Source organism: Papio anubis, chromosome 18 (genome assembly GCF_008728515.1).
Source record: "Papio anubis isolate 15944 chromosome 18, Panubis1.0, whole genome shotgun sequence".
Lineage (NCBI taxonomy): Eukaryota > Metazoa > Chordata > Mammalia > Primates > Cercopithecidae > Papio > Papio anubis.
The window spans coordinates 46441153-46458330 of record NC_044993.1 but is presented as its reverse complement, the minus strand read 5'-3'; the positions used below and the strand labels follow the sequence as shown (position 1 = coordinate 46458330).

The window sequence follows — 17178 nt, the reverse complement described above, 5'->3', positions numbered from 1 at the left end:
GAAGGCAAATTGGGGGAGGTCGGCTGGACCTGCAGGACAGAGTTTGGGTTTTATCACATGCAAGATGAGAGGCTGCAGGAATCGCATCTGATACGTGCTTTTTTTTTTTTTTTTTTTTTTTCTTTTGAGATAGGGTCAGTCTCCCAGGCCTGTTGCTCAGGCTGGAGTGCAGTGGCGCAATCATGGCTCACTGTAGCCTCAAACTCCTGGCTTCAAGTGATCTTCCTGCCTCAGCCTCTCACAGTGCTGTGATTATGGGCATGAGCCACGGCGCCCAGCCTGATTCACATTTTAAGTGGGTCACCAGATCTGTTGGGTAGGGAATAGATCCTTGGGGGTAGAGATGGCAGCAGGCAGTCCATAGGGGATGCCAGGTTATCCAGGTCCCAGCAGTGGCCTGCCATGGGCATTATGGGCAGCCGAGCTCCCAGCCTCACTCACTTGGCCGCTGCTTCCTGGGAGTTGGTGGTGATCTCGATGGCCAGCTGGACGCTGCGTTGCAGGGCGTCCCGGGTTCTCTGATCCACAGGCTCCACCGACTGCACGTCCACACTGCTGACCACCAGCCCGTTTTGGGGGAAGACAGCCCGGTCCCGGGGCCTGGGCAGGGCCATGCCGTCGGGGCCTTTGGCTTCTGAGGTCTCAAAGCCAAAGACAGCAGTGCGAATGATGCGGGCTGAGTTCTTATGGAAGTCATCGAAAGTGACAGAGGCCACGGCCCCCCGCACCCGGGATGCGATGGCCTTGCAGGCATCACCTACAAAGTCTGGCACTGAAAAGAGCTTGGCCGTCTCTTGGGGGTCCTTCCGATCATTCACCTCAAAGTGCCTGTGAACAAACAGGCCCAGAATGGGGAAGCTGCTTTCACCCAAGAATCTCTCTTTTTCAGAAGAGACAAGGTCTTGCCACGTTGCCCAGGCTGGTCTTGAACTCCTGGGCTCAGGCAACCCTCCCACCTCAGCCTCCCAGAGTGCTGGGACTACACATGTGATCATGCCCAGCCAGCAACTCTCTCCGAGAAGAACTTCAACGCCCACCCTGTGTGGCTGGGCAGGGTCCCTCACAATAGAGAGTGCTAATATATGCCTGGTAAGATCCTAAAAACTTAACACATGTTCTCCTTTAATCTGCTCAGCCACCCTATGAGATGGTGATGATCACCACCCCCATTTTACAGATGAGGAAGTAGAGGTCCAGAGAAGTGGCTGGCCCAAGACTTGCCATATGACATGTGACAAGCCAGAAAACTGAACCAGGCACCTGCTTCTGGGGCCTATGCTCTTAACTATGGTGCTGTAGTGCCTGGGAATATGTCAGCAGCTGTCTGCCGCCATCAGGGCACTGGCTGCTCTAAGCTGAGAGGCGAGGGGCATGCTTGGGAGTGTTGAACATTCTTTTTGGAGACAGTCTCGCTCCATCGCCCAGGCTGGAGTGCAGTGGCACAAACTGGGTTCACTGTAACCTCCGCCTCCTGGGTTCAAACGATTCTCCTGCCTTAGCCCCTTGAGTATCTGCGACTACAAGCTGAGACTACAGGTGCCCACAACCACGCCTGGCTAATTTTTGTATTTTTAGTAGAGACAGGGATTCAACATGTTGGCCAGGCTGGTCTCAAACTCCTGACCTCAAGTGATCTGCCTGCCTCAGTCTCCCAAAGTGCTAGGATTATAGGCATAAGCCACCACACCCGACTTTTCTTTTTTCCTTCTTCCTTCCTTCAAGACAGGGCGTCTGTGGGTCTCTGTTGTCCAGGCTAGAGTGCGGAGGCACAGTCATAGCTCACTGCACCCTCAAATTCCTGGGCTGGGCAATTCTCCCAACTCAGCCTTCCAAGTAGTTTCCAAGTAGACATGTACCACCATGCCCAGCTAGTTTATAAATTTTTTTTGTAGAGAGAGTCTTGCTATGTTACTCAGCCTGGTCTCAAACTTCTGGCAGTCCTCCCACCTCAGCCTCCCAAAGTGCTGGGATCACAGGTGTGAGCCACCGTGCCCGGTCATGAACACTGTTTCTGTACATGACTTATCTCACCCAATCCTAATAGCTGCTATTGAGCTCTGACCAATACAGGCACTGTTCTAACGCTCATTGCATCCTTTCAATGGCCTTGTGAAGGAGGTAATGCTGTCTTCCTGTTACAGATAGGGAAACTGAGGAAAGCACCCTGTCCCTTGTCCAGGTCCATAGGCTGCAAACAGCAGGGCTGGGGCGCAGGTCAGGGTGGTCAGTTTCAGAGCTTGTGTTCTCGCCACCCACTCGCACTGCCCACTCCCGCTGGCTGTGTCCTGTGCATCTTTTAACAGCCTGGCAGTTAAGCATTTGGCTGCACGCACGCTGGGAGCTTAGCTGGGGTAGTGTCCTGCTACCGGATCCCTGAGTCCTGACCCCAAGAGGTGAGCCCACGCCTTCCCTGGATTTGCGTGAACTCCTGGGCTCCCTCTTGACCTCGGCACTAAATGAGGTGTCCTGCCCTCATGAGGAGCCCAGCACTTTACCTCCTTTTCTTGGGGTTCCTAGGCTGCACCCAGCAGGAACCCTCACCCACTGCTTACCTGGTTTGTTTTTTTTTGTTTAGAAACAGGATCTTGTTCTGTCACCCAGGCTGGAGTACAGCGGGGCCATCATGGCTCACTGCAGCCTGGACCTCCTAGGCTCAAGCGATCCTCCCACCTCAGCCTCCCAAAGTGCTAGGATTCCAGGAGCGCACCCTCGTGCCCTGTCCCCGTTTTTACCAGTTGTAGGCCAGCTGCAGTTGCAGCCTGGCATGATCCGCCGTCTCAATGGTGATGACGTCGGTGAAGAAGTCAGGCCCCAGCAGCAGGCAGAGCGCACGGCGGGCATGGGGACGCTTGGGCCGCCCAGCTGAGAGGGACAACACCGTGAACTGCTCCTCAGGACCCAGCGACACCAGCTCAGGCCCGAAGACCACGCTGCAGAGACAGCCAGGAGTCACAGTCGGACCTGTGGAGAGCCGCCCCCCTACCCCCTGCCCTGCCAGCGCTCACCGGGCTCGCTTCTCTCGGTAGTCGTACACCTGCACGGCAGCGTTGTGGGGCACGCGGTAGCTGACCACGCGGGTCTTGTTCCGGGGCGCCAAGGGCTGGAGGCTCTTAGCTGTGTCCTTCTCACCTCTGTCTGCCAGAGGGTCCTGCCCCTTGTTCAGCAGCTCCTCCACCCCGGGAGGCAGCTCCTTCTCCCACAGGACTTCGTCCTGGGTCAGCATGTAGGTGCTTCCAATCACAGCGCGTACCTAGAGACAAGGACAGGGAGGGACGCCGCCCGTAAGGGTGGAAGGGAGGAAGATCCGCCCAGCTGTCCTGAAGCACAGCCCGTCCATGGAAGGCGCGGCGCGAGGTTAAACACCTTCTCTGCCGGGAGACCAGGCTCCAGCCCGGGTTTGCCATCTGTTGGCCCTGTCATCGTGGGCTAACTACCTCACCCCTTGGGCTTCAGTTTCCTCATCTGTCAAGTGGACTTGATGGTGGCTACCTTGCAGGGTCTAGGGGTGAATGACATCTCACATGTCTAGCTCAAACAGCTCTTGGCAGAGAGAAGGTGCTCAATGTTATTTCTTTTTTTTTTTTTGAGACGGAGTCTCGCTCTGTTGTCCGGGCTGGAGTGCAGTGGCCGGATCTGAGCTCACTGCAAGCTCCGCCTCCCGGGTTTATGCCATTCTCCTGCCTCAGCCTCCCGAGTAGCTGGGACTACAGGCGCCCGCCACCTCGCCCGGCTAGTTTTTTGTATTTTTTAGTAGAGATGGGGTTTCACCGTGTTAGCCAGGATGGTCTCGATCTCCTGACCTCGTGATCCACCCGTCTCGGCCTCCCAAAGTGCTGGGATTACAGGCTTGAGCCACCGCGCCCGGCCTATGTTATTTCTAGAATCTTCCTTCATGGGACAGTTTGGAGGGCACCCCAGGGACGGTGAAGTAGGTCATGTACACGGATGCTCCCTCGGATTCCGAGCTGGACTTCCAGCTTGGATTCTTAGAGAAGGTTGGAGATGTGGCCCGAGGTCAAATCAAGGTCAAGGTTTTAGGTGAAGCAGCAAAAATGAAAGATTCCACTGGGATATGGGCATGAGGGAGGAGGTCCTTCCTGTTCCCTGGCCACCCCATCAGACTCTTTTTTTTTGAGACGGAGTCTCGCTCTGTCACCCAGGCTGGAGTGCAGTGGCCGGATCTCTGCTCACTGCAAGCTCCACCTCCTGGGTTTACGCCATTCTCCTGGCTCAGCCTCCCGAGTAGCTGGGACTACAGGCGCTCGCCACCTCGCCCGGCTAGTTTTTTGTACTTTTTTTAGTAGAGACGGGGTTTCACCGTGTTAGCCAGGATGGTCTCGATCTCCTGACCTTGTGATCCGCCCGTCTCGGCCTCCCAAAGTGCTAGGATTACAGGCTTGAGCCACTGCGCCCGGCCCCCATCAGACCTTTATATGCTGGGAACCAGGTCTGCTGTGGGACAGGGTCCCCGTCCTAAACCCCCACTTGTCCTCTTAGTGGAGGTTCTAATATTTTTTTTTGAGATGGAGTCTCACTCTGTCGCCCTGGCTGGAGTGCAGTGGTGTGATCTTGGCTCACTGCAACCTCTATCTCCCAGCTCAAGCAATTCTCCTGTCTCAGCCTCCCAAGTATCTGGGACTACTCAGACCACCACCACGCCTGGCTAATGTTTGTATTTTTAGTAGAGACGGGGTTTCACCATGTTGGCCAGGCTAGTCTTGAACTCCTGCCCTCAGGTGATTCGCCCGCCTCAGCCTCCCAAAGTGCTGAGATTACAGGCTTGAGCCACCGCACCCGGTCGGTTCTAACATTTCAAATGAGATATTTAAGGCAGGATGGCAAACACTCCACATAGTACCTTCCCCCAACCAGACAGCCGACCTGATGTGGCTCTCCATGCTGCTGAAGTCCTTGCCCACCTCTCCCACACACCCAGAAAAAGCCACCACCAAGGCCAAGGCCACGTGGCAGCACCACCACCCACCCCCAGCCATTACCTTTCCTGTCTTGACATCCTGCACATAGATGCCCTCATTCTCATCTAGAGGGATGGCCTGGCGCTCCTCCACCACCTCCACCTTGGCAGATGGCACATACTCCAGGGGTCCACGGATGAGCCAGTGGTCCCCAGCCTGGTGTGAGACCTTCTCTTCATCCTCCCCCTCCTCCAGGGGCTGCAGGGCCCTCAGCAGCAGCCCTTGCTGCTCCGACAGCACGTATACATCCTGGATGCCTTGTTCCAGCTGCTCTCCCGGCTGGAGGAAGAAAGACTTCTCTCCCTAGTGGGGAGACGTGCAGTTAGGGGCAGGGCCTTTAGGGTTGCGGGTGCCTCCGATGGCACCTCCCCAGCCCCGCGCTGTCTCAGGCCTGTGTGGAGGACAGGAGCCCCAGAAGCCCGCCACCACCCCCACATCATAATACAGTGAGGCACCGTCTGGACTGTGAGGCTCTACACAAACGTCTGCCGAATCTCATCTGCTCAAACGTGTCCTTGAAAGATTCCATAAACTGTCAGGACCTGGATCCACGCAAGCTAAACCATTAAAAAAAAATCAACCTGTTTTTTCTTCTTTCTCCCAGGCTTTGTTTTCTAGAGATGGTGTAACCTAGGGCTCGACAAACTCTGGTTTTCAGGCCAAATCTGGATTCTGCCTTTTTTTTTTTTTTTTTTTTTTTTTTTTTTTTTTTTTTTGAGACAGTCTTGCTCTATTGGCCAGGCTGGAGTGCAGTGGCATGATCTCAGCTCTCTGCAGCCTCAACCTTCCAGGCTCGAGCAATCCTCCCAGCACAGCCTCCCAAAGAGCTGGCACTACAGATGCACGTCACCACACCCGGCTAATTTTTGTGTGCTTCGTAGATGATGGGGTTTTACCATGTTGCCTAGGCTGGTCTCAAAGTCCTGGACTCAAGCGATCTGCCCACCTCAACTTCCCAAAGTGCTGGGATTATAAACGTGGGCCACCATGCCCACCACTGCCTGTTTTTTGTTTTTTTTTTAATTTTATTGAGATATAATCCACATATGAAATTTTCCCACCTAGAGTATACAATTCACAATTCAGTTGTTTTAGTATACTCAGAGCTGTCCAACCATCACTACTATGTTAAGTCTAGAATATTTTCATCATCACCCTGAAAAGAAATCCTGTACCTAGAAGTTACTTCTACTCCCCACCCACCCCACCCATCACTAGTCTATTTTATGTGTTTACCTATTCCGGACATTTCATATAAATGGAATCATGCAATATGTGGTCTTTGATGTCTGGCTTTTTTTTTTTTTTTTTTTTTTGAGATGGAGTCTCGCTCAGCAGCCCAGGCTGGAGTGCAGTGGTGGGATCTTAGCTCACTGCAACAACTGTCTCCCGGGTTCAAGGGATCCTCCCGTCTCAGCCTCCCGAGCAGTAGCTGGGACTACAGGCACCCGCCATCATGCCCAGCTAATTTTTGTGTTTTAGCAGAGATGGTGTTTCACCATGTTGGCCAGGCTGGTCTTGAACTCCTGACCTCAGGTGATGTGCCCGCCTCAGCCTCCTAAAGTGTTAGGATTACAGGCGTGAGCCACTGCGTCTGGCCAGTTTCTTTCACTTAGCATAACGTTTTCAATTTTATCCATGTTGTATCACCTATAAGTATGTCATTTCTTTCTTTTCTTTTCTTTTCTTTTTTCCTAGAGACAGGATCTCATTCTATTGCCTCAGGCTGGAGTACAGTGGCACAATCCTAGCTCACTATAGCCTCCACTTCCTGGGATCAAGCGATTTTCCCACTTTAGCCTCCCAAGTACCTGGGACTACAGGTGTGCCACCATGCCTCGCCAATTTTTTAAAGTTTTTGTAAAAATGGGGTCTCACTATGTTACCCAGGCTGGTCTCGAACTCCTGGCTTCAAGCAATCCTCCCACCTTGGCCTCCCAAAGCACTGGGATTATAGTCACGAGGTGCTGCGCCTGGTATGCCATTTCTTTCTTATGGCTGAATGATATTCCATTGTATGAATATGCTACAATTTTTTATCCATTCATTAAATATATACATTTGGGTTATTTCTACTTTTTTTTTTTTTTTTTTTGAGACAGTCTTTCTCTGTCACCCAGGCTGGAGGGCAGTGGTGCTATCTCAGCTCACTGCAACCTCCGCCTCCCGGGTTCAAGCGATTTTCCTGCCTCAGCCTCCAGAGAAGCTGGGTTTACAGGTGCCTGACACCATGCCCAGCTAATTGTTTTTTGTATTTTTAGTACAGAAGGGGTTTCGCCATGCTGGCCAGGATGGTTTCCAACTCCTGATCTCAAGTGATCCACCCGCATTGGACTCACAAAGTGCTGGGATTACAGGTGTAAGCCACCGTGCCTGGCCTATTTCTACTTTTTCTGCCTCCTGTTTTTGCAAATAAAATATTCCAGAAACATGGCAGTACTCACTTGTTTACGTACTGCCCATGCTGCTTTCCTGACATAACAGCAGAGTTGAAGAACTTCCACAGAAACGATGACTCACAGAGCCCGGAATATCTACCATCCAGCCCCCTTTACAGAATGAGTTTGGCAACTCCTGGTATTCCCACATATAGTTCAGAGAGGGGATGAGGTGGGGGGTGGGAGAGGGTAAACCAAGAGGTTTGTTTTACGAAAGATGACAAAGCAAAGTGCACACCAGAATATAAAAGATGTGAAGTATAGTCACTGCGTGATGGTTCAGTCCACTACAGACTGCACATGGTGGTCCTGTAAGATTATAATGGAGCTCTTTTTTTTTTTTTTTTTTTTTGAGATAATCTCACTCTGTCACCCAGGTTGGAGTGCAGTGGCACGATCTCGGCTCACTGCAGGCTTGATCTCCGGGGTTCAAGTGATTCTTGTGCCTCAGCCTCCCGAGTAACTGGAATTACAGGTACCCACAACCACACCTGGCTAATTTTTGTATTTTTAGTAGAAACAGGGTTTCCCCACGTTGACCAGGCTGGTCTTGAACTCTTGACCCCAAGTGATCCACGTGCCTTGGCCTCCCAAAGTGCTGGGATTACAGGCGTGAGCCACTTGCTGGCCGATAATGAAGCTTTCATACTGTGTTTTTCTTACCTTTTCTATGGCTAGATACGTAAGTACTTACCATTGTGTTCAGCTGCCTGCAGTATTCAGGACGGTCACATGCTGCACAGGTTGGCAGCCTAGGAGCAGGCTACACCATCTAGCTTAGGTGATAGTAGGCTGTGCCATCTAGGTTTGCATAAGTGCACTCTTTTGCACAAAGACAAAATCATCTAAGGACCATTTCTCAGACTGTATCCCCACATTAAGTGGCACATGACTGTATCAGAGAGTTTCAGAGTCTCAGGCAGAGGGTAGCCAGGAGACCTTCCCAGAAGGGGAATTAACTTCAGGTCTGAGGGGTAAGTTAGAGGCTGCCAGGAACCAAATGGGCCAGTGTCTCAGGCGTGTAAGAACTAAGCGTGTAAAGGCACAGAAGGTATTCCCAGAACGTGCCTCTGGAGGAGAGAAGGGAGAGAGGGCAGAGGGCCTCCTGCCACTAGAGGGCATACATCTCCCAGGACAGTCCTCTGTGGGGGGTGTAGGGACCTCACCTTGACCACACGCTTCTGCCCCAGCTGATTCTTGCCATCCGGTCCGACAGGGTCGAGAATCACACAGTAGTTGTGGGGGCCCAGGGTGGTGATGGGCACAACCCCCAGCACCTCCTCGTGGACATCTGGCACGTGGGCCTCCGTGTCCTGCACCGTCACCAGCCACTCCTCCCCAGTGCGGCGGGACACTCCCCGGAAGTCCCGGAAGTTCCGCCGAGCCCGGAGGTGCAGGGCTGTCTGCAGAGCAAAGTGTTGGGTATTTGAGTGACCTGCCTCCAACTTCAGGGATCTGCGAGCCAGATTGGCCACCAAACTCTCCCAATGCTCCCAGGTCTCAGGGACAATTTCTACCAATCCAGGGATTTTTTTGAGTCGGAGTCTCGCTCTTGTTGCCCAGGCTGGAGTGCAATGGTGCGACATCAGCTCACTGCAACTTCCACCTCCTGGGTTCAAGCGATTCTCCTGCCTCAGCCTCCTGAGCAGCTGAGATTACAGGCACATGACACCACACCCAGCTAATTTTTGTAATTTTAGTAGAGATGGGGTTTCACCATGTTGGCCAGACTTGTCTCCAACTCCTGACCTCAGGTGATCCTCCTGCCTCAGCCTCCCAAAGTGCTGGGATTACAGGCGTGAGCCACTGTGCCCGGCTGACTTTTTTTTGAGACAGGGTCTTGCTCTGTTGCCCAGGCTGGAGTGCAGTGGCATGATCATGGCTCACTGCAACCTCCGCCTCTGGGGTTCAAGCGATTCTCCTGCCTCAGCCTCTGGAGTAACTGGGACTACAGGCATGCTCCACTACACTCAGCTAATTTTTAAATTTTTTGTAGAGATGAGTTCTGTGTTGCTCAGGCTGGTCTCAGACCCCTGATCTCAAGTGATCCTCCTGCCTCAGCCTTCCAAATTGTTGAGATTACAGATGTGAGCCACTGCACCCGGCTGCAGAAAGACTATTTAACTCTTCAAATGATCCAGAATACTCCTCAGGCAATCTGATCTCTGAATTTTTTTTTTTTTTTTTTTGAGACGGAGTCTTGCTCTGTCACCCAGGCTGGAGTGCTGTGGCCGGATCTCAGCTCACTGCAAGCTCCGCCTCCCGGGTTCCCGCCATTCTCCTGCCTCAGCCTCCGGAGTAGCTGGGACTACAGGCGCCCGCCACCTCGCCCGGCTAGTTTTTTTGTATTTTTTAGTAGAGACGGGGTTTCACCGTGTTCGCCAGGATGGTCTCGATCTCCTGACCTCGTGATCCGCCCGTCTCGGCCTCCCAAAGTGCTGGGATTACAGGCTTGAGCCACCGCGCCCGGCCTGAATTTTTTTTTTAAGTGACCCTAACATTATTGCTTCTCTTTCACTCTCATGCCATTCTGCCACCCTTCTCTGCCACTCAGAGGGTTCCCTAGCCCCAGGTCCCTTAAACCACAGCTCCAAAAGCACCAACCTTTTCCGTAAGGATGACGGCATCCACCAAATCCAGAACCTCCTCAAACACCGCTGGGAGGTATGCCCCCACTGTGGTGACCAGCCATTCTTCCCCTGGGCCAAGAGTGGAGGGTAAGGGCCAAGAGTCCTCCAGCCTGCTCCCCACCTGCCCTCCCCCACAGCCTAGACACGGGATTGACAGATTTCATAGGCAAAAAGACACCACTGACCCCAGGCTCGAGGTCATGATTGCAGTCCTTTTAGTCCTTTTTTTTTTTTTTTTTTTTTTTGAGACGGAGTCTCGCTTTGTCTCCAGGCCAGAGTGCAGTGGTGCTATCTCGGTTCACTGCAAGCTCCGCCTCCCGGGTTCACACCATTCTCCTGCCTCAGCCTCCCGAGTAGCTGGGACTACAGGTGCCCGCCACCTCGCCCGGCTAATTTTTTGTACTTTTAGTAGAGACAGGGTTTCACCATGGTCTTGATCTCCTGACCTCGTGATCCACCGCCTTGGCCTCCCAAAGTGCTGGGACTACAGGCGTGAGCCACTGCACCCAGGTGACTGCAGTCCTCTTATTCACTTCTTTTTTTTTTTGAGACGGAGTCTCGGCTGTGCCAGACTGGAGTGCAGTGGGGCGATCTCGACTCACTACTGGCCCTCCGCCTCCGGGTTCACGCCATTCTCCTGCCACCCCTCCAGCCTCCTGAGTAAGCTGGGACCACAGGCGCCCACCACGCTCCGGCTAATTTTTTTTGTATTTTTAGTAGAGACGGGGTTTCACTGTGGTCTCGATCTCCTGACCTTGTGATCCGCCCGCCTCGGCCTCCCAAAGTGCTGGGATTACAGGCGTGAGCCACCGCGCCCGGCCTTATTCACTTCTTTGAGGCCAGAGGAAAACAAACCCACCCCAGTTTTTTTTTTTTTTTTTTTTTTTTTTTGAGACGGAGTCTCCATCTGTTGCCCAGGCTGCGATCTCAGCTCGCTGCAACCTCAGCCTCCTGGGTTCAAGTGATTCTCATGCCTTAGCCTCCTGAGTAGCTGGGATTACAGGCACGTGCCACCAAGCCCAGCTAATATTTTTATTTTTTGTAGAGATGGTATTTCACCATGTTGCCCAAGCTGGTCTGGAACTCCTGGCCTCAAGCGATCTGCCCATCTTGGCCTCCCAAGGTGCTGGGATTCCAGGCGTGATCCACCACGCGCGGCCTAAAAGCCTTCCTAAGATGCCCAAGTTGCTGCTGTAACAACAGCCTGCTCTGCCTTCTCTAAGCTCCAAAGACCAACTTTTGTCCTTCCGCTAAAATGGGCAGCAGAACTGCCTCTGTTGGAGTTGTAGATGTCCTTTGGTTTATTGGAGAAGTCAGAGTGCCTGGATGCAGGTCCCAGCCTCGCCCTGCCTGGCCACACCCCAGGGCAAGCAACCTGCATTCTGTATCCCAGTGTTAATATATAGAAAGTGGTAATGGTAGTACCTCGAGGTAGTACCTCTGTTGCCCAGGATGGAGTGCAGTGGTGCAATCACAGCTCACTGCAGCCTCCACTCCTGGGCTCAAGCAGTCCTCCCTCTTTAGCCTTCTGAGTAGCTGGGACCACAGGTGAGTATCACAACACCCGGCTAATTTTTAAACTCTTTGTAGAGAGGGGGTCTCACTGTGTTGCTCAGGCTGGTCTTAAGCTCCTGGGCTCAGACGATCCACCCACCTTGGCAAAGTGCTGGGATGACAGGTGTGAGCCACTATACCTATTGGCCTACATTTGTCAGCTGTATTTGAATATCTACTTTGTTGATCCAGAATCAGATAAGACATGGCCACTGCCCATAGCTCATGGTGAAGGTGGGGGAAGGAAAAGCCACATCCTCATGGTCATGGTCACATTTTCCAAACCAAGTGGAAACAGCATGAAGTGGCGGTGGCAAAAGGAGGACAGTGGGTGGCCCTCAACAGCTTTCAAAAGATACCAGGAAAGCACCTCTCTGAGACTACAGGAGGCTTTCCCCAACCTTCCCCTGCTTCCCCTGCAGTGGGGACCCCCCCTGCCCACCCCACCATCATCGCCTCTTGGTGAACCCACCTGTCACCCTCTCCTTGCCGTCCCGGTCCCAACACTCCTTGCGGGCCCTCAGTCGCAGAGCCTGGTTCTGCCTGATGATGGTGGCCTGAATGATCTCCACAACCTCCACTTCCTTCCGGGGGATGTACGTGCCTGGGGAGGGAAGGTAATGGTCAGAAGGTATCAGGGCTATGGCAGGAAGGCAGGGAACCCTATGGAGACAGAACTTACCAGGTCCCTCGAAAAGCCACTCGTCTCCTGCCACCACCTTGTCTCCATCTTTATCCTCAAAATCAAGCAGCGCCTTTAGATGGAGGGCAGTGTTGGGCAGAACCACTTGCAGGGGTGTGATGTCCTAGTGGGGAAGAAAGTGGGGACACAGAACAATCAGTACTGTGACCCCCCCCAATGCCTGATGCTCTGGAGGTGGGTCCACAGCATCCATCTCTGTATGTCCTGAAATAAGACCGGGGTGGAGGCCGGGCACAGTGGCTCACACCACTCATCCCAGCACTTTGGGAGGCTGAGGTAAGAGGATCGCTTGACCTCATTCAAGAACCAGCCTGGACAACATAGCAAGACCCCATCTCTGAAAAAAAAAAATTTAACCAGGCATGGTGGCGGCGCACACCTGTAGTCCCAGCTACTCTGGAGGCTGAGGTGGGAGGATTGCTTGAGCCCAGGAGGTTAAGGCTTCAGTGAGCTATGATTGCACCACTGCACTCCAGCCCGGGTGGCAGAGCAAGACCCTGTCTCATAAATAAATAAATAAAATAAATAAAATAAATAAATAAATAAATAAATAAATAAAAGATCAGAAGACATGACCAAGGTCACACAGCTAGTGAGAAACTGAGTCAAGACTTGAACTCTGGTTTTGAGTGAAGCCTGCCCACTGTGCCCGACTCTGATGAGGCTGGTCCTGGGCTGAACGAGCGAGCAGAACGACTCCACTCCACCCGCTGGCGACACACTGGATGGCGAGCAGGGCTGGAGGCTCGCTGCTCAGAGAACCTTTCCCTGCTCATCTCCTTCCTGCAGGGCACCCTGGTTGTGGTGGAGAGAACGTATCATGAAATTTAAGTTCCAGCAAGGCGATAACATGCAGACGCTAACCATTCTGTCCTAGTAGACTACAAATACTGTCAGGGCAAGAGGGTCTTCAGGAGTTCAGATGAAGAAGAAGTTAGAGAAGACCTTTTGAACTGAAACGAGGGCTCAGAGGAAAGGCTGGTTTTTTTTTTTTTTTTTTTTTTTTTTGGGAGACGGGGTCTCCCTGTGTCGTACAGGCTGGACTGCAGTGGTACAACCATGGCTCACAACAGCCTCAACCTCCCAGGCTCATGTGATCCTCCCATCTTAGCCTCCTGAGTGGCTGGGATTACAGGTGTCACCCCCAGCTAATTTTTTTTTTTTTTTTTTTTTTTTGAGACAGAGTCTTGCTCTGTCGCCCGGGCTGGAGTGCAGTGGTGCAATCTTGGCTCACTGCAACCTCCACCTGCTGGGTTCAAGTGATTCTCATGCCTCAGCCTCCCAAATAGCTGGGATTACAGGCACGCACCACCACACTTGGCTAATTGTTGCATATTTAGTAGAGATGGGTTTTCACCATGTTGGCCAGCCTGGTCTCAAACTCCTGACCTCAAGTGATCTGACTACCTTGGCCTCCCGAAGTGCTGGGATTACAGGCGTGAGCCACTGTGCCCAGTCGAACGTATTCTTTAAAATGAAATCTTAGGCAGAGCGTGGTGGCTCACACCTGCAATCCCAGCATTTTGGGAGAATGAGGTGGAAGGATCGTTTAAGCCCAGGAGGTTGAGGTTGCAGTGAGCTATGATCACCCCACTGTACTCCTGTCTAGGCAACAGGGGGAGATCCAGTCTCAATTAAAAAAAAAAAAAAAAAAGGCCGGGCACAATGGCTCACGCCTCTAATCCCAGCACTTTGGGAGGCCAATGCAGGTGGATCACGAGGTCAGGAGATCGAGACCATCCTGGCTAACACAGTGAAACTCCGTCTCTACTAAAAATATAAAAAATTAGCCGGGTATGGTGGCGCATGCCTGTAGTCCCAGCTACTTGGGAGGCTCAGGCAGGAGAATTGCATGAACCCAGGATGTGGACCTTCTAGTGAGCCGAGATTATGCCACTGCACTCCAACCTGGGCAACAAAGTGAGACTCCATTTCAAAAAAAAAAAAAAAAAAGGTACAAAAACCCCTATGTACTCTTCACTTGGATTCCTTAAGGGTTATTGTCTTAATCATTCTTCATTTTCTCTCTACCCACACACTTCCCCCAAACTGTCTGCACCTAAGTGGACATGAATGTCTCTAAAAGTTCCCCATGTCCTGCTATTATGCTTTCAGGATCAAGCAGCACTGATCAGTAAAGTCAGTAAAAAAAACCATTAAATGGCCGGAAGATAAAGGTAGAAGAATACGTAAGGGAATGAAGGTGGGACATCCACCTGCTCAGGCCCAGGCCTGAGACCAAGAGGGACAAGAGCCTGGCTGTAGGTTCAGGCCTGCGATGGCTTCTCCTAGAATAGGCACAGCCCGGGGCCTGGGCTTGTCACTGCTGCTTTGGCACTGCCCACCAGTGTCTGGCACTGGGTGAATGAACTGCTTAATCTTGGCACATGCCATTTAATGCCAGACTGGGCACTTCTGGTAGGCTCTGGAGCCTGGGAGATTAGCAGGTGAGATGGACCAATAGTTCTCAGAAAAGAGGCAGGTGTGTTTGGGGCATGTGTGGAGGATGGGGGTGGCTGGAGGTGAGTGGAAGTACAGTGAGTCAATTCCACCCTTGGTGAGAGCCAGCAAATCTCTCTCCCCACCCCTCCCACTGCCCTGATTTGTTTTCCCTTTAGAAAACAGTACAGGCTGAGCACAGTGGCTCATGCCTGTAATCCCGGCACTTTGGGAGGCTGAGGTGGGCAGATCACCTGGGGTCAGGAGTTTGAGATCAGACTGGCCAACATGGTGAAACCCCGTCTCTATGAAAAATACAAAAATTAGCCGGGCGTGGTGGTGGGTACCTGTAATCCCAGCTACTTGGGAGGCTGAGGCAGTAAAATTACTTGAACCCAGGAGGTGGAGCTTCCAGTGAGCCAAGATTATGTCACTGCACTCCAGCCTGGGCGACAACAGCGAAATTCTGCCCCCCCCCCAAAAAAAAGAAGGCGGCGGCGGCAGCAGTACAGAGCCCAAGGCAGGTGGAGGACAGGCAGGATGGGGCACAGGGAGAGAGGAAGCCAGGTACCTTTTCCAGCACCTCCCCTGGGTACAGGGGGAAGGGGTCCTGGGCCAGCCGGATCTCGAGGTCAGCGTGGCGAAGCCGAACTTGCCCTGTGACATCAAACAGCACCAAGCCCTGGGCATCCCGAGACACAGGGTTGGCCACTGTGCAGTAGTGACGTGGGGGGACGGTCACCATGCGCATAGGGGCAAACAGTACCCTGCAGGAAGATAAGAGGTGTGGGGACCTGGGACCAGGTCTCCCACTACCAAAGGGGACACCAAATAAGAGAGAAACCTCTCTGTCACCCAAGCGAGGGCCATTCCTGCTTGGGAACAGGGAGGAGGAAAAGGACCATCATGCCAGCCAGACCAATGGGTCCCCACATCCCTAAGGCTCCCCCACAGCCCAGCCCCCACACCCACCTCTCATTGTCCTGCCGGATGTAGGTCTTTGGCCCGACCTCCACACGGGACACGTTGCTGTTCTGGTCCAGCACATGGATATAGTGGTATGGGGGGATGCGGATGATGAACTCTTCAGTTGCCATGGTGACTCCTAAGCCTAGGGCTCACCAGAAGATGACTGGTAGGTGGGGGAGAGGACACAGGATGAGCCCAGGGAGCCTGGGATGGGGCAGTCATGAGTCTGGAGACAGGCTCTGGGTGGGATACGGCCCTACCTCCTCCAGCCAGGTCACTGCACCCTTCCCTGTCCGCATCCACATGCCCACCGCTCCCTGTCTTCACCCCACCCAAGACGACACAGCCCATCCTGACCGTAAAGAACGGCTTGATGCAGTGAGCCAGAGGCCCAGGGTTCCTTGCCAATTCCTTTCCCTTGCTCCCATCAACTACTTTCCCCTACACTGCCACCAGCACTGCAAAGAGCTTCAGATCAAGGCACTCCCAGTCTCTAAGGTGGAGAGATACAGCAAGCTGGGAGACTGGGGAGCCATGGAGGCAGTGACATGGCCTTGTCCAGCACGCAATGGGCAGCTGCTCCGAGGAGCTGCCTGGCTCCTCCAGAGGGAGGCAGCCCTTTATTTCAGAGAATCCTGAGGCCCCAGCTGTATTCAAATGTCAGCCCACAGCCAGAGAATATCTGTATGCCTCAGGTAGTCCATTGGCTAGGATTCAGCCATAAACAAACAGAAGGAATGTTTGCATGAGCTGTGTCTATGCTCCTCCCCCGTTCTTATGCTGTAGTAATCCTGGGCTGAATGTGAAGACCTAGTCCACTGCTCATGAAAGGGATCCCAGACAGAACTGAGGCTTCCATAGAACCAGCTGCATTAGTAACACTGCAAATCACTCTGGCCGCCTCCTCCCCAGTTCTCTCCCACCCTTAGCTCCTACAGTTGTGAGCAAGGGTGGGGTGGAAAGGAAGGAGAAGGGGGATGATTGATTATCATGTTCCAACCACCCCATCCCACCTGCTTCTGAATCCTGAGTGGTTTCACCCAGTGCTTGGCCTGTTCAGGAATGTTACATGCCCTACCTAAGCCCCACCCTTGCCCCCAGCACCCCTTGGACTTTGGACAAGTCCCTTTGAGTCACACAAATGGGACCAAGTTTACTAGGTGCTCTAGGGCCTCATCCTTAAGAGACTCAGGTCAGACTTTTTTTTTTTTTTTTTTGAGACGGAGTCACCCAGGCTGGAGTGCAGTGGTGCAATCATAGCTCACAAAAGCCATGCCTCAGCCTCCTGGGTAGCTGAGACTACTGGTGCATGCCACCATGTCTGGCTTTTTTTTTTTTTTTTGAGATGGAGTCTCGCTCTGTCACCCAGGCTGGAGTGCAGTGGTGTGATCTTGGCTCACTGCAAGCTCCGCCTCCCTGGTTCACGCCATTCTCCTGCCTCAGCCACCTGAGTAGCTGGGACTACAGGC

At 52.9% G+C, this 17178-nt stretch overlaps 1 protein-coding gene across 2 annotated transcripts in view; it reads right to left on the bottom strand.

Moving 5' to 3' along the window:
- The window catches only part of MVP (major vault protein), a 30600-nt gene that overhangs the window by 3120 nt on the left and 10302 nt on the right, over positions 1 to 17178 (bottom strand). Inside the window, exons 2-11 of one of the 2 annotated variants that reach the window (XM_021933281.2) lie at positions 15713 to 15872; positions 15312 to 15552; positions 12281 to 12404; positions 12071 to 12202; positions 10019 to 10113; positions 8581 to 8817; positions 4998 to 5279; positions 3006 to 3250; positions 2733 to 2930; positions 442 to 828 (exon numbers count right to left, since the gene is read on the bottom strand). In XM_021933281.2, coding sequence (XP_021788973.1) covers positions 442 to 828; positions 2733 to 2930; positions 3006 to 3250; positions 4998 to 5279; positions 8581 to 8817; positions 10019 to 10113; positions 12071 to 12202; positions 12281 to 12404; positions 15312 to 15552; positions 15713 to 15837 — 2066 coding nt within the window. In that variant the 5' untranslated portion in view covers positions 15838 to 15872. The remainder of the gene's footprint in view (positions 1 to 441; positions 829 to 2732; positions 2931 to 3005; positions 3251 to 4997; positions 5280 to 8580; positions 8818 to 10018; positions 10114 to 12070; positions 12203 to 12280; positions 12405 to 15311; positions 15553 to 15712; positions 15873 to 17178) is intronic. The other variant, XM_003918689.4, reaches the window with a different exon arrangement.